Here is a 21,545-nt window from a genome sequence, read left to right as displayed (position 1 = left end):
TAGTGTCACATGCAATGCTGCTGAGATGGCCGATGTTGGGAAAGGTTATTGTGCTCGTGTCTCCGTGAGCCGAACACTGGCCGCCTCGCGTTGTTTGTCAGCGTTACTGTGTAACGTCCTATCAACGGCAAGCGAGAATGACAGACCGGATATTTAAGAGGACACGAATAACAACGGACAGCGGAGTTGAGGAGGTATTTTTGTTTGATGTATTGGATGAACACTGAATAACTGGAAGATTTTAAACAATCATCTCATCAACAAATGACATATGGATGCAGAAAACCATGGCTATTGCAAATAAAATATTCACATTTGAATTGAGGCCAGTTCCAGAACCTTGAACTTGGTACTTGGTACTTTTTCTATGACAAAAACCCAAATGTGTTTGTGACAAAGAAGTGTAAACTTAAATTACAACATCCCAATCAGATTTTAAATGAAATAATTGGCAACTGTACTGAATCTGTTCTTAAACACAAGGTCATCAGGAAAGTTCTGATCCGTGGATAAAACCCCTGCTGCAGCTTTAATTTGAATTCATTAATCTGTGAATGTTATATAATAGGGAACGTGTGCTGTTAAAAATGACTGATCTTTTTGAACATTATTTACAAATTAAAGTATTATTATATTACAATTATATTGAGATTTTGTTCCGTTGCTACACTGTTCGTTTTTTTGAAAGCGTTTACTCTATATTTCTGTCAGTTTATATAAAAAACAGTTGTCACAATATTTCAAAATAAATGAAATACATTTTAGATGTAAAAAAGGTGTAATTAGTGAAGGTGAGGAATGACCGAGGGAGCCATCTGGAGAGTCTAACTACCTGTTCACCGGTTTACCACTCTGCTCCATTTTCTTTACGACAGCTAATTAGGCAGGTTTTATAACCAGGTTTACTTAACTCTGTCACGCAAGGATAAATTACCATTTTGCACTTCTCACTTAATCATTCTAATTACCACAGGCAATTTATCAGCCTGTCTTCAGGGTATGAATAATTAGAAAGATTATTAGACGAGAATCTCAGTATATGCAGAATTCTGACGGTAATATGGGATATACATTAAAAAGTATATATGATACAGTCAATAACCTTATATTCACATCAGCAACAGAGAGGAATCTCACTGTTTTGCATATCAGTGAATATATATTGGAGTGAGACGATGGAACAGACTTATATGGAACTTCATTTTTGTATTTAATTTCATATATTGTATATACTGTATGATGGTGCATGAGTGTGCATATGATGATAAGGACGCTTGTCGATGATTTATGGACATGAAGTGATGGAGGTAGAGTTTCTCCTCTTCTTCCCTCTCCTTTTTGAAGTCAGCAAGGGCTCACAGTTCTTTTTTTACGCATTGTTATTATTCTCATTTCAATTACTTGTGGGTTAGTGGTTAGCACTGTTGCCTCACAGCAATAAGGTGTTGAGTTTGAATCCCAGTCTGGGACTTTTCTGTTTATGAGGTACACATTAGACCCAATCAAGTGGCAGCAGTGTGTTCTGCTGCTGTAGCGTCAAGTTTCGATGAGCTGTTTTTTGACTGTTTTTTTTATTTATTTGAAGGCACTGTACAACATCGACCTTTAAGTTAAAAACGTTGTAGAGAATCGGTTACTCTCACCATACATGTACCATACATAGCTGTCTATAGAGATTGAAAGTGTTATACAGTACATATATGACATTACATGTATGTCCAGCATGTGTATGATTGAAAGGGCATTAGCTAATATGAGCTACATTTTGTTATTTTACATTTGGTAACATTAAGCATTTCTGACCCATAGCTTCACCTTCTTGTGGCAACGTGGGTGTCAAATTGCTACAAGCTGCATAATCGGGGAGGTGGAGGTGGGTGGAGCAAGGGAAAAAAAAGTATTTTGTGAATAAAAAGCTGCATCCTTGTTATCTGTGTTTCCTTCATCTCTGATGGTGGTTACATGACTTAATATCGTAAAAGGCACCTTTAGTTTTCCAAATAAACCTATTCATGGTTATCTTTGTGTCCAATTCATTGACACACTATATGAACAGTGAGAGAGGAGATGCATCGGACGCCTCCTCCTCACGGATCAAAGTGGGGTGTGCCGTGCTGCTGTGGGTTTATTTGAGAGACCATAGCGACATGAAAATACCACGTCGCAGTCCTCAGTGGGAGGCCGCTGTGTAATTGTGTCTTGTCAGACCTCCACAGTCCTGCTCACAGCTTCCTACCTGACATTTCCCTCCGATGAATTTATTTTCCATTGTTTGGTATTTTGGCAGTGGTGCCACGTGTGACTGCATGTGTGTGTGTGTGTGTGTGTGTGTGTGTGTGTACACTGCGAGCCAGTGAAACTAATGAAATTGCATTGCATTTTTTTTCATGAAAAGAGAATGTTAACCCCATCAGGAAGAAGGTCACAACAAGCAATAGATGAATGTCCAAATGCAGGAGTTTATGATTCATTATGATTTCTGAGTATCAGTGATCCATTAGCAAAATTTAATTTTCCCCCTGAAGTCATTTTATGTGATGATCCAAAACCAAGATGGACGCCCATGTGACGTCTTTACAATACAAGTCGCCTGACTGCTGACGCTTTAACATAGACTGACCTGAAAGGACACAGACAACCCATAATGCAACATTCTGCAAACGACCAGTTAGACTCAAAGGCTCTACATTAAAAATAACATCTGATGTAATGAATATGAAATAATCTCAGCCTCAAAGGAAATGATGACCACCACTTTTCAGAAATCATTTTAATCGTATCTTACATGAGCATAAAAACTCAATTCTCCTTTAATTGCTCCGGTGTTTTTTTTCTGATACTAAAAATATTTTACACCAGTTATCAAGAAGTACATTATAAAGTATTTGAAAAATGTTGCAAAATAAAGCCTGCATTTTTAAAAGAGTAATCTGTCACAGTTAGTTAGTAAGTAAACACTTATTTGCTTGGACTTTATCAGAAGTCGTTCAATTTGCTTTACAGAAATAAAATACACAATAAAAGTTAAACAAAGCACAGGCATACAAAACAAAATCTAACAGTAAAAAACAAACAACAATAAAACATGTATATAACATGTATACAGGCTAGTTACATACAGGTAGTGTCTAATAAGTGCCAAATGAAAGGACCACTGTGTAAGATTTAGTGACACCTGAGGGCTGAAGTTGACAGAATTGGCAGAATTTTTCCTTCTGGGCTACTGTACACACTAATCAGTCTCAGTGGAAGAAGTCATCTGAAGGCTACATCCACATCTGTCCACACTAACCTGAAAATAGTTTCATTTTTATTTGAAACCAGTGGCACAGTTCTGCATAAATGCTTCCTGATTGGCTCTGAATTCTAGCTGTGTGCAAAAAGCCAAATTTACACTTTCAGTTTCTCTTCATTATCATCAGAAGTCAGACCTGCGAGTGAAGTAGGACAAAACGTGGATCGGGCTGACCCTTGTTAGCAATAGCAGGCGATATAACAGTAGTGTTAATGTTTACGACTGATTTACTGTGAAAAAACTAGTATATATGAGAAACTACACGGTGGCCATGAGGAAGAATACACGCAGCTGTCCCTTTAAGGGCTCTCATTGACTTTCATTCATTCATTAACTTAAAATCTTAGCCCTAATTGTAAACATTTCCTCCGAAATTAGGTTATGCCTCATTAAGACCAGGTTTTGGTCCTCACAAGGTCAGTCAGTGTGTTTGCATGCATGTTCAAAGTCAGATTTTACTCAGACAAAGACCATCGTTGGGTTTTCTTAATGTCACGTAAACACGTTAGTCAAAGTAAAATTGAACTAGTCTTACTTACTGTTTTCCTCAGACACACATACTGAGTGTCGTGAAGAAAGAACAAATACAAGAACACGAGTGTTCACCACCACTTCCTTACTGTCACGCTCCCCTCACTAACATGCTGTATGTTGCTGAGAGGTCTCAACATTAGCATATGACATGACAGATTACATTAAATCATCTTTATGACATTAGCCTCTTAGCCCAGGCATACAGATGCATGCAAATGCTCACCGAATAAAACCCTCTTATTTAAATCTGCTGGATGACATGGCACCTTTGATATGATTATTAGTCATCTAAGCGACTTGACTTCACCCTCATCAGATTGGAGATGTCAGCGAAGGTGAGGAGTGATGGCCACTTTGAACACGGGCCGTCACGACACAGAGAATCAGGCGTCTGACTGAAAATGTTATTCCACAACGGATGTCCTCACGTGTGGGAGGAGGTTTTTCTTCCTCATTTCCATGTGAAATGTTTAAAGATGTTGCACCAGACGTGTCTCTGTCTCCTAAAAGGGTTAGTTTGTCTTTTCCATCTGGAAAATGAAGTTTGTGAATCCGAGTTGTTGATCCACTGCATTCATCATTAAATCCACACATGTTATTTTGTGTTTTGAGTGTTTGAAATCCTTCTTTTGGATTTATCTCAGTTACACAAACTAACCAGACAAAGCTAAACTAGACCAGCAGCTCCCGTGTTCCTGCAGCTAGAAGAAAAAAAGAAGAAGAAAGAGTGAAAGAGTGAAAGAGTGAGCATTTTAATGTTGTTAGTTTCCAATCAGAAGACTGTGAGCATGTGAAGCAGTTGTTGATTTGATTTGATTTTGTTAAAGGCTCAATGTGTAGGAATTAGTGACATCTAATGGTGAGAATGCAGATTGTAAAAACAAAACAAAACAGAGGACTCCTCTGTTCACCCCAGCACAAAAAGAGAACTACAGTCGCTTTACATACGAAAGATTTCATTTACAGAGTAAGCTTCCACTTCAACATGTAAAACACACTCTGGCTGGTTTGTGTAAACATGGCAGCACAAGATGGCGCTCTCTGTAAAGCAAGGCCCTTGCTTTAAGTACATATAAAAAAGCTTATTCTAATTGTATGGAATTCTAAGTATGTTCATGCTACAGTGATACACAATTATAAAAACCTACTTATGGGTAGTGTTTTCAATTGTTGTCAATAAAGTCACACTTTAAAAAACAACAACAACAACAACAACAAACTATCACTTTAAAAGTAAAAGAACAAAGTTGCTCACGCTGTCAGCGGTTGTTCTTTTCATGCTGTCCAACTCATTAACAACAGAAGTCGGACCGTCTCTGTCATCACTGCCGCCCAGATGGCTCTCCAATCTGCCCCATGTAAGGAGTGAATCATCATAATCACACATAATCTGTTGTTTAACACATGGCGTTTTGCTTCAATTTAAAAAAAAAATATACACTACAGTAATACATAAATCATCCATTTTCTTTCTGTTTTTTTCCCAGCTCCTGCAGTGACTCTATGATTGTGATTTATAGGTGATATATGTAAGAAGTGTATTATATTGTCATAGCATTACTTGATAGAATGATGTGATGATTAAATTATTCACTGTCAAAAAATGATGCAGCCAGAATATATATATATATTATATGATTTTAATTCATCTTGTTTATAAAGTGTCCTTGAGTGACTTGAAAGGCGCTTTTAAATTAAATGTATTATTATACATATATGTATATATATATATATATATATATATATATATATATATATACATACATATAGTTATATACATATATACATATGTATGTATATATATATATATATATATATATATATATATATAGATATATATATAGATAGATAGATAGATATATCTATATATATACAAAAAAGATTCATTTCTGGATCGTAAACACAGCTTGTAGCACACCTGGGTTGCTAGTATAGTTACTTAAACACATCGAGCTGCAGCTATGGGTGGGAAATGATAAACATTATCAGACCTAAAAAGCCTCAGTACACCTCCCAAAAATGTCTCAAACAGAAGAGAATTCAAGAAACTGAACTGATGTTGCAAAGAAAATGCAGTGACTCACGGACTTGTATGCTAATCTAATGTTTGGTTTGCCAATGAATAATATAAGACGTGGCTCAAGAGAGAGATATTCCATGTTTCAACTGACGTAGCTCATCAAAGTAAGAGCCTCATTTCTGGCCCCTAAAGTCTCCTACCTTTGTTAAACCACTGAGTCATGGAAGTTGGCTAAAATATAATGGGAAAAAGTTTTGAAAATTGATTGGTAAAAATGTGTGAGAACCTTGTTTAATGTTTTCAAAGTCCGTTATTGTTGCCTTGTCATCTGCTCTCATCACATACTGATTATTTGCTGCTGCTGCTTGGAGTAACAGCGTTTGGAATTGGGATAAAGCTTACTGTTGCACATTTATTCATTCATTCATTCATTATCAAGCGCTTTATCCTCCACATGAGGGTCACAGGAAGCTGGAGCTAATCCCGGGTCGACATTGGGCAAATGGTGCCAATGTCGACCCGGGAAATGTTGCCAACCCAACCCTTTTTGCTGTAAGGCAACAGTGCAAGTCCGCTGTTGTTAAATTTTTCATATATCGCCTTCAATGTGCAGAGTGAAATAAATGAACATTGTGTCATATTAAAACCACCTTTCCTTTGTCATTCACAGTGTTTGCATATTGTGAAACCCAGTCTCCTCATCCTCGGGGAGGCAGAGACTGTAGATACTTCTCTCCAATTATTCCCAGTGTCATTGGAGAAGCCCCCAACACCACTCGAGGTGTCTTGTCTGTGCTCTGTGGTCTTTAATCTTAATTATAAAGCTATCATTACAGCATGAACCCTAGGCTGCCAACAGTGGAGCCTTGGGCTCATCTGCTCTGAATCAATCAAACCAAGTTCTGCACTGGAGGACTTTTTTCCCCTCGTTTTTCATTCAGGTCATTTTGATTCTCCCTTATCTCATTTTCATAATTACATGTGTCCCTTTCTCTAATGGTGCGAACATTCTCTACCTCTACGAGCTCTACCGTTGTCCAGTTTGAATATTTAAACAGGGTTGCCACCGTGAACACGTGACTCTGCTTCAGATGTTACATTTTTTTTTTTCTGTGCACATTTGTTAACTTGAGAGGTTTATTGTTTACGAGGCGCTGGTAGCGAGTTATGTGTCTGCGAAACGCCCTCGTTCGCATTCAAATCGTGAACTTCTGCTGTGAATTAGAGCAGTAAAGTTGGACGACAGAGGGAAAGTTGTCAGCAGTCAATGACAAATTCTTGTGAAACGCAGCTGACATCTTGGAGCTGTGATCAAGTGCAGTGATCAGAGGCTTTCAGCAGGAGCTGCACCGTGTGTCTGTGGTGGCGGATGTAAAGTCACAAGGGTTAGGCTGAAATTAAAATGATTTTTTTTTTCTTTGTTACCAGAGGGATAATGATCTTGTGGCAGTGTTTGTACAGAATGAAGCGCTGCAGTGAAAATGCTACATGGAAGGTTGAGGTTGAGGTTAAACTTTATTGCTCACAATGTGGAAAATTGCCTTTGCGGTGCTTTAAAAATCAAGACACTAATTGACTAGAAGCACAGTCTCTTCCTGGTTTTCAATAAGCCAGTGCGACTATTTCCTGTAAGCTGCAGTGATGTCGTATGTTTGCAGAAGCTACCAAGAGAATCCTAGAAATTAGCAGAGGCTGTGCTCAGATGCTTAAATTACATTTAAATGACTTTTTCATTTCAGACCATTTTGAATTCCTCAGGGCTAAAACAACAACTGGAAGACAATGTAAACGTTGAAGATCTATGTCGGAAATTTGAATCACTAATGTTACCTTTAGCTCCTTTTTCTCGGAGCTCCCCCTAGAGTTTTGGAGTACATGTTTTTTCAACGCCACCGTGAACATAAATCGATTGTTTACTGCTTTAATCCGCTAATTATTCCCCCTCCCTTCCCCTGTCCTGCGAGACACGAGACTCCACGAGTCTTCCAGATTCGGATTGTTCGGCGGCCTTGATCTTACGTGGCTGATTTTCCGCTAACAGCAAGCAATTTATCCATCACAATGACTCTGTCAAATTAAATGGTAAAAATCCTGCTTTAATGACAGTTGACCCTAAGTAGAGGACAATAACAATTAAGGAATCAATTGACCAGTTATATGTGAGTATATATATGTATTCATATATAATATATATGTACCTGCATCATCATTCAGTCTTTAGATTCTCGTCATACTTATATTATATTACTTGTATATTCAATATTCACATACATAGCCAGAGTTTAAGAGATTGTCCATGAACTTATGAACTTGACAGTGGAGAGAATCAAACTTACACACACACACACACACACACACACACACAAGTCACATCATTCATCATTAAAGACGATGAAACAGATGAAAGACCAGACATGAACGGAGCTTTTCAACTGTGTACGCACACTGCAGGTAGTGAGCATTATGACAGAAGATTATGTCGAGTTCAAGGGTCACGCGAAGCCTTCAGAAATAACATATTTCATTGCTGTGTGACAAGACGTGAAATCCCGGGTTTAACGCCAAAGAACATTTGTCCTCATCGGGTTTAAAATATGCAAAGAAGAACATGCTAACATGAGCCACTGCCTACATTATTTATCCTCTTGAAAAGTGTTTTATCAGCACTAGCGCTGCTTTACTTTGCTTTAAAATATTCAAATTAGGATGAAAATGTCTGCCGTACAGAAAAGAGGCTCTTAAACATTTTAAACTCAAGCTCTCCATTCTCATGTTTGGTTAAAGACGGTTCGTTGATTGAAAATCTGCAGGGCTGCACTTTTTTCTTGTAAAAAGAATTGCCGAAGGCAGAGCTACATAGCAATCAATATTTTTCCCCAAGAAGCTCATGTATATGAGAGTTTGATGAGATAATGTTTAGGTTTATTATTTCATGAAAAAAAAAAACCTGTAAAAGTTATGTAGTTTGAAAATGTTTTTTTTCGGCTCAAAACTAAAAGATGCTTTAAATGTGGGAAACATTTAAAATAGATGTGTCTTCTTTTGGCTTCTCCCTCTCTAGGGGTCATCCTCACGCTCCCCCTACTGTCTGTTAGCGGGAAACCAATCTTGCAAGATCAGGGTCACCAACCCACAGTCCTCAAAATCAGGAGATCTTGCCAAGGCTCGGGTCTCACGAGAAAAACAAATTGCTTCACGGCATTACACGTACACGCCCGGCTATAAGATGAAGGCATAATAGCTTTAATTTAGGTGTTTAGGAAGCAGACAAAACTGTTGTTGGAGGAAGCGAGGGCGAGGAAACCTTGGCGAATGGCGAGAATTAAAAAACAGAAGCATGCAAAATGGATGTCGACCAACGCGCCACTTACTGTAAACCAAACGCACATGGCCAGGAGTGGGTAAGAGAGGGCGAGCGTTAGCAGTGAGGATAAAGCAGTAAACAATGGATGGATGGTGTCGTTACAAACGGACTCTGAAACCGAAGGCTGAGCTCGGTAGAGAAAGAGACGTGTAAAGTTCTGCATTAAAAGTCCGTGTCTAACTGTCAGAAGATGCTTTCAGTTATTATTATTATATATTATTATTATTACTATTATTATTATTATTATTATTCAGATATTTAAATGCGTTCATGTCAGTGATCCACTTTATTTAAAACAGCATCGGGTACAATTCACATCTAACTCGGAAACTCTGCTCAATATTACCTCCATGTCCCACGCATGCAAACATCTGTTTGTTTGAAGCTCCAAGAGACTGGAATCATTCACCAGCTGAAATCTGATCTATTGCATCTCTGCTGGTGTTTGTATGTACTCTGTCCTTTTTCCTTGAGACACACTCTTCTTGTTTCCATTGAAACTGTCATTGATGTATTATTCCTTCACTCCTTTACCCACTGCTCATCCCGTACATTACTTACACTCAACTGTAACTGGCCTAACTGTGGTTATAAGGTCTACTTTGACTTCTTTGTTTGGAAATGTACGGGTTGAATCATGTGTGTTCACAATACCCTGGTTCTCAAACTGGGGTACTTGTACCACCAGTAGTACACAAGGTTCTTCTGGTGGTACTCGGAGGCAAATCATTTTGAGCAGAAAAAGAAAGAAATTTAGCAAACATATTGGCTAATTATGATAAAAAAAAATCAACATTTCCTATATATCGGCAGGACATGGTGAAAGTGCATAATGATGTAAATTCAAAGCTCACAAAGTGTTCCGTAACTCTTCTTCCTCTTTGAGCAATATCTTTATATCGCGAGAGTGAACTGTGGTTTGAGAAGTGTTGTAATAGTAGTGAGGTTGTATGATGGTGCAGGTGTGGTAGACCACCTTTTTTGCCTGGAAACTCATGTTTGTAAATTTACCACAGCTGCCGCTAACGATAAGTTCAAACAAGCATTTTGTCGATTTACGTTCATAACCAAAACTTAACGAAACAAAGCAGCAGTAGACCAGCAGTGCTTGTGTCCCAAAGAGCTAAAAATACCTTTTTTTTTCTATGGACTTTCCAGTCAGAAAAGTCAGTGCAACAGTACTAAGATATTGTATGTCTAGCAGGGATATATATTTTATAAGGTGATAATTTTAAGTGGCTAAAATGAGCGTGTCTGTCTTCTTGGCGATGGGGCACACACACACACACACACACACACACACAGTCCAGCCAGAGCTTAGTACTGCATGTGTCAGTACCTCATACAGCCACACTATAAAAAAAAAACGTGTTAAGTGAAGAAAAATAGTGTTTCGTCACATCACAAGGTCATAAAGCAGCAGATAAATCTCTCAGCAGTTACTTTTTGTCCATTTATTAGTTTTCGCTCTTGTTTCTGTGTCGACTGTGGACGTTATTTACATGGCAGACAGTTTGAGAGTGAGATCAAAAAAGCTTTTTACTGTGGTTTACATTGGCCATGTATCACTGGCCTGAACACTAAAGAGCCGTTCCTCGCTTTTTTACCACTCAGTCTTTCCAACCTTTGCTCTTTATTCCATAACACAAATTTGGTCTGGTATGTGCCTGCTAATTTATCCTTTCAATGTATGATTTCCTGTCATCTCCTCATTTGTCCCCGAGTGTTTCTAATCTGAGATAATCCCAGTCAAATCCTTTGATTGTGTGTTTGGACCTGATCCATCCCCTGAATAAGCAATTTAATGGGTTTCATGGCACTTGGTGTGCAGTCATTCATCTAGTGGATTGAATGTGAATGCTTGTTTTAATAAGTGCTCTTCATGAATAGTAGGAGATGTGCCATTTAATTAGGCGGAGTAGACCTATTCCATCGCCACACACGTTTTTTTTTTAATATATATATATTTGGAGTTGAGTGCTTTGATTTATTTTGTTAAAAAAGACATATGGGTCTGTGTGTGCGCACAGAAACATGTGAGACAATGACGACGTGTGTTTCCACCCGCCTGGTTTTATGTGCATGGAAAAAAAAAAAATCATGACATATTGCCGAGTGAGTTTTTTTTACGCTTGAGGCAGGTGGAAAAGTTGACGTATTGATACAAGGTGAACCTGAATGTTTACATTGTATCAATGTGATGGAAACAGATTCTCTTCAGCTGTAACTAGATGCACACATTACAACCGTAACAAAACACAACCATGTATCAGCGGCTACTGGTGCTATTTATTTACTTTATTTAAGTGTCATCGTCTTATTTTTAATCTGTGGTGAGCTGGACTTTTACCTGCCTACCACTAATCTCTTAACTCAACTTAAATGTGCATTTCTTTGACAATTCAGTTCAAATTGTTGAAAAATGTCAATGGCAACCGAGCTGGAAAAGAAAGGAGAGAAAGTAAAATGTTGACAGACTGAATTATGTAATGGTCCATAAAATGTCTGAAACCGTGTTCAGACATTAACACTATGTGTGTTGACCTTGACCTTTGATCATTCAGCTCTAACAGTTACACAACTTCACATTCTAGTAGAAGTTCTTCTATAACCTTATGATGTTACTTTTGGTTTTGGATGTGCAGACGTTGTAGAACTGGGGTGAGCAATCAGTTAACCCAAGGAGCCAAATGAGAAACAGAAAATAGACTCAATTTTGCTCAATATTAATATTAATATCATTTTTTTAAAAAGTGGAACTGTATCGTTTTGACAAACTGGTAAGAATAATAAATGATAATTAAAGAAAAACGTAAGTAAGCTTAGGAAAAACTTACACACGGCGTGTCTCTCGTACGCTAACACAGTGTAGCACAAGCGTGCTAATATGTGTGTCAATGGAGACAGATATCTGGCTTCAAAATAAAAGCCTGCATGATATTACCTTCTTATTTCCAATTACCATTCATGGTGCCGGTCAGCGATGGCCAAAGGGCCGGATGTGGCCCGGGGGTCGTGTCGTGTCGTACCCAGGTCAGTTCTAAAAAGTTAAAATCACAAAATTTTGGATTATTACTGCAGGAAAAAAAATTAATCATTGTAATTTCTTTGGATTCATTCCTTGGTTAAAACATTCAAACATGTTTTAAATATGGCTCTAACTGTGGAGAAAAACATAATGAATGAATACTCTCAATATAAGTGCGATAAGTCTGTACATTTTATATTATGATTTGTTCATTATGTGATTTCCTGCATCTCAAGTTTCATTTGGACATGTTTGACACATTTGCCTGAGACAGCGATGACAACATCAACTGATAAAGACACCAATAATTGCCACAACTCAACTGTGACGTGCAGGAATTTCCAAAAAGTGTTAGTCAACGCTGAGCTTTGAGCAAACGCGACGTATTGTTGCGACACTGTTTTTTTTTCTTTCCCATCAGCTGCTTCTCCTTCATTCTACTGTAAATAGAAACACATGTGGCTGAAGATGAAGCGTCACTTTGTGTGCATGTGTCCAGCACCGAGCTTGTCCTTTTGTTTGTTTCTGTTTTTTTCCTCTCTGCCCCACGCATGATTTGACTTCCTGTTGTGACACTCCTCCAGCCTGACGCTGCGATTGGCTGCTCGCGCTCGCGACTTCCTCCAAAACAGAAACAGTGCAGAGGCATCAGCTGACGCAGGCCGATGAAGCAGCTTCTGGAAATGCAAAGTACAAACGTTTAACTCTCTGACACGTTGGTTTGTCGCCCACATGTGTGCGTAAAGCCCCGACAGGAGAAAACAGTGGAATGTGAACAGGAAGTGGAGGAAACTGCTGGAATCTGGAATTACTCAGGAGGAGAGAGAGAGAGAGAGAGAGAGAGTGAGTGGGGGGGAAGAAGTTGCCTCTCAGCCACAACAAAGAGGAAAACATGAGCAGTGACTACCATCCACTCTCTGCAGCAGAGTCGTGCAGAAGTGTTGTCAACGGTGAGTTATTTTCTGTTGATGTACGAGCAGCAGGCTCTTCACTGTTCGTGCTAATGATCTTATTGTTGTGTGGACATGCCACAGTTCTTGTTACTGCTGTGAGGCCTCACTGTCAAACATGTTAAACTCTCTCCTGGGAAAAGTTGCTGAAGCTAAAAACACACAGACACCACAGAGGAGGAGGAGGAGGAGGAGGAGGACCTGAGGGTTGACTGTGAGCCCATTCTCACTGGTCAAACACATATTTTCAATGGATAAACACAGGTTTAAATGGGTAAAAATGTTTTTATTGGTGTCCACTCAAATAATGTACCAACCTGACATCATATTCTATTGAAGAAAAAGACCTGAATCTACCGTTTGAGACCAAGAGGCTTTTTCTTATGTTACAAAAAAACATATTATTTTAATTCTAAAGTGATTATAAAAACCTCCTTTTTTTAGATTTAATTTCTTCCAATAAACCCTCAAAAAAAATTACACTCTGGACATTTTAAGTAAACATTCTGCTTTCTTTCTAATGAAATCTGCTTTAGCAAAGGTTTTCTTCCTAAATCCCAGCTCACGCTTTTCATAATCATCCACAAACAAAATGAAGGACATGTCCTCATGTCCTCGTGCAGCAGGTCCACAGACTGTCTGCTGTCGTTCTCCAACTTCGGTGTTTGACGTGTTGTGTGTTTAGAGACGATCTTTTCCACATAGTTTGGTTGTAACGTAAGGTGTTTATTTGAGTTACTGTTATTTTGAACAGTTTTGGATGTTTCTGCTCTGACCTCTGGCATCAACAAGGCATTTTCTGCCAGATAATTGCTGCTCACTGGATGGTTTTTTTTTTCCCCCTTTTTTTGCACCATTCACTGTAAACCCAGAAGTGATTCTGTGTCAAGAAAAACGGGTAGATCAGCAGTTTCTGAAAAAAACACGCCTCAGAGTCACTTCAATGACTTCTTCTTCTTTGAATCCCTTTCTTCCTCATGTTGGTGTTCGGTTTGAACTTAAACAGCTCATGTTTAAATGTGTTGAGATGCTGCCTTGTGATTGGCTCTTTATTTAACCGTGTTACAGGCAGGTCAACAGGTGTACTTAATAAAGTGGCCGGTCAATGTTAGTTGAACAGTACAACATCTAAACCCTGGTGACTCTCTTTATGAGACAGTAAGATTATACTGTGTATTTTTATACCACGAATCAACTCATTTGAGACACATGCAATGACTCACACTGATTTTTTAAAGTGTTGATGTTTAAAGTTTTCTTGTCACAAAACAAGCCACTCCCACCACTTTATTTAAAGCTTGTGCAAATGACGTTGTCTGTGAATGTGAAATTAAAAGGAAGCAACAGCAAACACCCCCGCCACAAGTGGAAAAATGAGCCTCTCTGCAAATGTTAATACTCGGCTTCTGTTTTCATTTTCATTTTTCACTTTGTGAACTTTGCAGAAAATGTAAAAATGAGCAGTAAATATGGGGACGTTTGGGCACCTCACTATAATCACTATAATAATGTACGCCATAACCTCACTGCTGAGTGTTATACACACAAAATACATACAAAAGAGAACTTCACACAAACAAAAGTGAAGACAAAAGTCATACTGACCGCTCTGTAGCTCGCAGTCATGTGAGCAAGTGAAGTAATACAACGCTTTCACACATTGATGATGGCGTGTTGTGAAAATGGAGAGTTTCTGATCAGACGGTGTTGCCGTGGCAACATGGCGAGTTGCGCCACGGAAGAGGAACTTTTGTTTGGCAAATGTGATAAATGAATTGGCTAATTAGTTTGAATCCAATCTGTCCCTGCGTGAGGACACTTACACGGCAACACTGTGACATTGTTATGGCAACACAGCGCAGCATAGTGGACACTGGGAGTACTACAAGGGTTCAGGTTGTCAAGCGAACTTGTCTGCTTTCATTTGTACTTCTTTTTTTTTGCCGTGGACGTTAGAAATTGTCCCACCACATCCCAAAATGTTCACATTAGAGTTTTTGACTTTAAGTTAAGATGCATTTAACAGCATATTTTAAGTAAACGTACAACTGAACGCAGCTGGTAACTCCACTCTCAGCGACACTGACCTCTGACCTCTGATCAGCATCAGTTTACTCAGGAAATCCCCTCCAGCCTGTTTAATATCTGCCACGGCTCAGGAGGGAGATTTCCAGTGCGATGGCATGGTGATGTCACGATGATGATGTCATTCTTTACGTCAGAGCATCTCTGCGTGTGCTGCTGTTGACCGCCGCGCTCGTGTTTCCACCTGCCTGTATGAAAGTGCAACAGTAACTAGAAGGATATTTCTAAAATCTCAGTTTTTAACAGAGGTGTGTTTAGCGACTGCTGAAAGCTAGCGACAACCCGTTCAACTGTATTTCACTTCAGTGACTGTGTCAGGCGGAGTCTGCTCTCCGGTCACGCAGGAAGTGCTGATGTTTTAGATCACTGGTTCTAATGAAGGCCCACGCGGTTGCTGTAGTGGTTAGCGCTCCTGCCTTTGCAGCAAGAAGACCCAGGTCCGTGACCCGGTTGGAACAAGGGCCTTTCTTCACGGAGTTTGCATGTTCTCCCCGTGTGCGTGGGTTTTCTCCGGCTTCCTCCCACAGTCCAAAAACATGCAATATCACTAGTTTGATGTGTTTGTGTCAATCACATCCACGTTGGGGAGGAGCTATGAAGTCATGGAAAACAATGATACCAAACCAAGTAGAGTCAAGTCAGGTAGAGCCAAGCTAGACCCAACTGTTATACAGTAAGTTATATATATGTATATATATATAATACATGTATATATCTATATATATATGTGTATATAGATATATAGATATATAGATATATATAGCACACTTATAACATGTCAGTGTAATAAAAACATATTCAGACTACGCCAGTAATAAGTCTTGACGTCTGTTGCTTGGCGACCACTAGTCAATATCTCTTACGCCTGATTTATTCTCCATCCGTGTGATGTATTTGATAATTGTTGCTTGAGAAATGTGGGCTTATTTCATATATCTGACACTTTTCCTTGGCCTTGATTATCGATGGATTTGATGAAGACTGAACAGTGGAGGGAGACATTTTTAATTTACCTTTACTTTTTCCTGAGAGGATAATGGCAGTGCAAAAAATATGGATGTGAGCTGGATGTGTTGTGACAGCGGAAGATAAAAATGTTCGCGGTGACTACCAATCACATTGCGCGACAGAGTGTGATGGCGTCTGCTACACAAAGTGTGCTGCGCAACATCAGACTAAAATATGTTATTTCTGTCACTTTTAGGGTCTATTATGTTAGAATTAGTGACGTCTAATGGTGAGACTGCAGATTGTAACAAATAATGGATTCTGCCCTCCCTTTGCCAAGTACAGTGGCCTGAGGGATGTTGATCTCTCTCGTTAGTAACCTTCCGCTTCAACATGTACAAATGGTGGATGGTTTGCCTGTTGGGCCACAAACAAGACTTTTGCCTGAAGTACATACAGTACATGGGCATATAAAGTACATATGGGCAGCCCGTGGTCAAGAGGAAAGGAATTGGGCTTGTTAACGGAAGGGTCAAGGGCTGGGTTTCCCTTGAGCAAGGCACCCAATCCCCATTGCTCCCCCGGTAAGTGTTGCCCATTGCTCCTGTGCCTGGCGTGTGTGTGTTCACTCCTGCTGTTTAAAAAAGGATGAGTTAAATAAAGACTATTGCCCAGTGGGGGGCAGTTTAGCCTTAAATCTTAGTGGTTATGTCCAATCTGCTTCCAAGTCCATGTTCTGTAATTTTATTTGTTGTTGTTATTATAATGTTTTATAATGTACTATTCCATCAACCTGCCCAGGGACTACAGGTGGAAAATAGCAATGTGCTAAAACCTGGCACAATGCATATTCTCTTGTTGTATAAGATTAATGTTTTATTGTGCACTGTCTTAAATAAATTACATTACATTACTACTTTTATGAAGCAAAAATACATTCACATGAACATACTCATGTAAATATAGAGACTCATGGAACATTTGACACTTTTGACAGGTTGACTTTAAGTAAGAGAAGGAAACATGTGTTCTGCTGCTCAGGTTCACGATGACGTGCTCTAACTTTCACTCCTCGTCATGTCTATAATCTCATTTAGTGACTTGGACCATGTTACGAGTGGAAAATCCCAAGGTGAACTCATCACAACACTGTAATCCCCTCTTCCATCTCGAGGTGCTCTCGCCTTGCGCCTGACAGTCGGCCACGCGTGGTGTTGGCTCGCCGCTCTCCCAACCCCCACCCAGCCCACCCTGCCGTCGTAGCCAGATGGTTGTCACACAGGCGGTTCCTCGCCCAGACCATGCTGATTTCCCATCATTCTTTTGTTAATGAGGTCGTTAGCAATGCAGCAGACAATTAAATTATCCCAATCTGGCATTTCCCTCGTTGTAAAGGACTGCAGAGCGTTTTTTAGACTGATCAAATAAGCATCTCTCAGCTCGACCTCTTCTGTTGTCACAACAGAAGATCTTTATTTCATCCGTTTCGTCCCTGTTATTCAGCTATGGAAATGAAAGTGCAAGTCATTTTCTAAAGTCCCTCAAAGTTATTATTCTTTAAATCTATTTCATTTCGACAACCCTGTGTCTCAGAGATAGAACAGCAATAATGTCCTAATGTGACATCTTGATGTGAAAATACAATTTAATTAGCTGAATTGTCTCCATTTTGTGATACAAAAAAAAAAACAAAAAAAACACCACGTTTCTCTTTCTGAAAAGATAATAAAAAACTAAAATCTGTAATTTGTTAATTTGCTTTAATTTAACAGACGGAGGGTCAAAGGACATATTTTGTATTCAGTGTTTTCACTGACAAACTTCATTTCTCTTTGTTGAACATATTTAGAAACATATGCCTGCAACACACTCAGAAAAAGTTTACCACAGGGTCACGTCAACTTATCTTTTATTACACTTTTTAATGCTTTGGGGACGGTAGACGCTAATTGTTTTTAGCTTTACAGCTTTACAGGTAGAATGTTTGTCCATTCTTCTTTTCATCATAGGGGACAGATCTGGACTGTAGCCACACTGTTGTCACTCGTGCATGAGAAGTGGTAGCTATTGTCCTGCTGAAGAGGACGTGATGTTTCTGAGCATACGTCTCTCCAAAATCCCAATAGAAACCAAATATATAGCCATGTATATACCATGACACATGATGGCGGCCTGTGTTAAGTAACAATGATTTCCATGTGGCTCATGTGTCTATGACCCCCCTTTTGATCGTGGCGTCTGAGGGCTCAACGTTCACACAGATTCACACAGGCCTTTATGCACTGAGATTATTAAATATGATTAAATATTCACAATATTACCAACTGTAATTGGTGAAAGAGCTAAATACAATTGACTAATGTTGTCTTTGAACGATCAGTTCTCTCACGATGTTCATTGCTCGTAGATGCTCGTTTGTCTTCACCCTCACTCGGTAACTGTGGAACCTTCCAGAACAGTGTTACTTGTATAATACGTTATTGTATATATACGTTTTTGAATATTGCATTAGTTTTAGTTTTTATTTCGATTTGACTTCTTGTTTTTAAAATGAGTAACTTTGAATTACTTTTAAGAGCGGGATTGCTAGTTTTTATTATTCAAATGCTTAATTTTATTTTAGTTGTTATTAGTTTTAGTGTTAGTTTTCTGTGGAGTATTTGTCAGGTGCAAGATTCAAAAAGGTCTTAATAAGTATTGTTTCATAGAAACCCAACAAAAGATGTTAGGACAAATGAACAACCATCCCTGAATCAAATATAACAGCCTACAAGAACTACATGTGCATAATATAGTTAGTCTGTAAGGTAAAACATAATAATAATATAATATAATAAAAAAACATTTTATTATGAATGAAAATAAAACCTTTTAAAAAATAAATGCACATCATATCAACCAACAATGATTATGCATGAAATAAATTTACAGAGACGGAAACTAAATTCAGTTTCACTTATTTATTTTTTAATTTTTATTTCCGTTAACAAAAATGTTTTTTCAACTTTAGTTGTGTTTACTATAATAACCTTTATTGTATCACCTTTTCAGTCACACAAAGAGTTCCAACTTTTTTGAGTGTGTTACAAATACTATTTGAGGATTCACAACATTTGACTTTTTGCCGATACCGGATATACCGATATATCAGGAGTTGACGGGATAACCGATAACCAATAACGGATTTTCCCTGCGCCCAACTGCAGAGGTCACTCATGAAGACAACATTTTACAGACTCATGTTGCATCACATGTAGGAATACATTTTCTTTATAGTGCAAAATAAATAAACATTGAAAATAATAATAAGTCGAAGAGGTAGCAGCCTATTCAGTCTGCTGTTTTAGTCGTTCAAGTCGGTTTGTCAGTGAAAACAAACAAAAAAGTCTTTGGTACAAGTCATTCATCAGATTTCAGTTTTTAGACAGTTTTTAACAGACACACATGCGTGCGTGTGCACAAGATAAAAATATAACACTTTGGGGGACTTAGGATGCTCCATCATTTTCAGACAGTGGAGCAGTATAAACAGAGCTGCTGTATAGGTGTTCTCCTCTGTGATAGCGACAGATCAGTGTCGCCTCCAACTGACAAACTTTGTTTCAGTACATCATCAGAGATTTGTGGAAACAACACAGCCTGGAGCTGCCGCTGCTGCTGCTGCTGCTCACAGGAAGTTTTGTTTACTGTTAAAGCGCGCACAGAGGGCGACTTCAGCCCGTTAGTCGAACATTCGCCTTCATGTGAAACACACTGACGCTGCTGACAGTTAATTATGTAAGTCACAGATCACGCAGACTTGTCAGCGTGCCGACGATTGACGCCGCTCATGTTTACATCTCTGTTGTAATGTTGTTCTCGAGTTATTTTCACAGAAGCAGAAGCAGCAGCAGCAGTGAATCCGTTATTTATCCCCACAAGTGCCTCGGGGCCTTGCCATAATGACCGTAAAAAGCAGCACCGATTTGGAGGAGTGAAATGTTAGAAATGACTCGTGGGTATAATTGGTGAACCTGTCGTTGCAGCAACTTTGGAAATATTCTTGGTCTGGGCTGCTGAAACGTGCAGAGAGCCTGTTAGCTTCGGCTGTCACAGTCTATAGGTATGTGTCTGTGTGGCTTCATTATTTTCTCCTCAAACTCCTCCACACACACACACACACAGAGTTATTTTGACAATGAGTGAAAACCAACTCAATCTGATTTCCTGTTAGTCAAAACAGACAAAAAGCAAGCAAACTGATGAAGTTTGACACGAGTATTTTGGAGAGAGTCTCAGCAGAGTGATTTCCACTTCCACCGGTGTCAGAAATGTGGCGGTCAAAACAAGCGACACCAGCCGTTTATCTGGGAATGAGACAAACAAAGGAGAGTGTCAAAAATATCAGCAGAAACCTGGGGTTCATCATGGATAAAAGCGATAGTCCATTCAAAATTCACCATCATCATTATCATTCAATCCTAAAGGAGACTCATTCCAGAAACAGAAAGGCATTCAAGGCACTCTGTAAATGGATCCTGTCTTCAGGGGCCATGTTAGCCACTCTTCTGAGGCTAACATGGCCCAATTTCAAAAAAAAATGCCAAGAAGTGGGCTGGGAGCTGAGTGAGATATGAGGGGGAGGAGTCAAGAGGAGGTGGGTCTAGAGAAAAAAGTGAAAAAAAAAAACCTGTTCAGAAGAGGATGGACAATATGATTTCAAGATTATAACACAATACTCCATCATGACATCGCAATACCTATCATTTTAAGATTTCACAGACTTTCAAAGTAAAAGCATTGATATGGAATAAATAGAAAAGCCTATTTATGATGCAAAATAAATCATAAGAAGTAACAAAAAAACAGATTTAAATAATAAACAAGCTTATATTTAATTTAGTGTTGAATATTTGACAATTATAACCACATGTTTTATTGTTACTATTGTGAACATTGCGCTCACAAACACGTTTAGTATTTATTCACCTCACTGGCTGCTGTGATATAACCTGGTGGGCCACACGTGGCCCGCAGGCCGCATGTTTGACACCTCTGTTCAGAGCCATACATTTCCAGTAGTGGTTATGTTTGTTAGGGAACATAATTCTCTCAAGTCGATGAAGGTGGTGATCGGCAATTGTATTTGTTCAGATTCTATCATGAGGTCCTGAGGCAAAGACCAGATTTGTACTTTAGGAAATTTGAAAAAAATGGTCAAATTAGACCAAACACAGAAGGAGAAGCAACAGATTTTTCCACATCACAGTGCGTTGGATGCCTCTCCTTTGGACTGTCACTAGTACTTTATGGACTCTCCCTTAAGAGTGAAAGTAAAGTCC

General features: G+C 38.9%; 1 protein-coding gene and 1 long non-coding RNA gene across 2 annotated transcripts in view; one reads left to right on the top strand and one right to left on the bottom strand.

Moving 5' to 3' along the window:
• Positions 1-3,443: 3,443 nt before the first annotated feature.
• Positions 3,444-12,240, bottom strand: LOC122780524. Its single transcript, XR_006361701.1, has 3 exons — positions 12,158-12,240; positions 5,085-5,178; positions 3,444-4,530 (listed from the first exon to the last, which is right to left on the bottom strand). It is a non-coding gene; the product is annotated as an uncharacterized LOC122780524 (long non-coding RNA).
• A 621-nt stretch (positions 12,241-12,861) lies between these two features.
• LOC122780307 overlaps positions 12,862-21,545 on the top strand; it is a 78,519-nt gene continuing 69,835 nt past the window's right edge. The window contains exon 1 of the mRNA XM_044043163.1: positions 12,862-13,191. Within this exon, the coding sequence (XP_043899098.1) occupies positions 13,134-13,191 (58 nt within the window). The 5' untranslated portion in view covers positions 12,862-13,133. The remainder of the gene's footprint in view (positions 13,192-21,545) is intronic.

The sequence above is a fragment of the Solea senegalensis genome, linkage group LG14 (genome assembly GCF_019176455.1).
Source record: "Solea senegalensis isolate Sse05_10M linkage group LG14, IFAPA_SoseM_1, whole genome shotgun sequence".
Taxonomy (NCBI): domain Eukaryota; kingdom Metazoa; phylum Chordata; class Actinopteri; order Pleuronectiformes; family Soleidae; genus Solea; species Solea senegalensis.
This window is presented reverse-complemented; position numbering and strand designations above follow the sequence as displayed.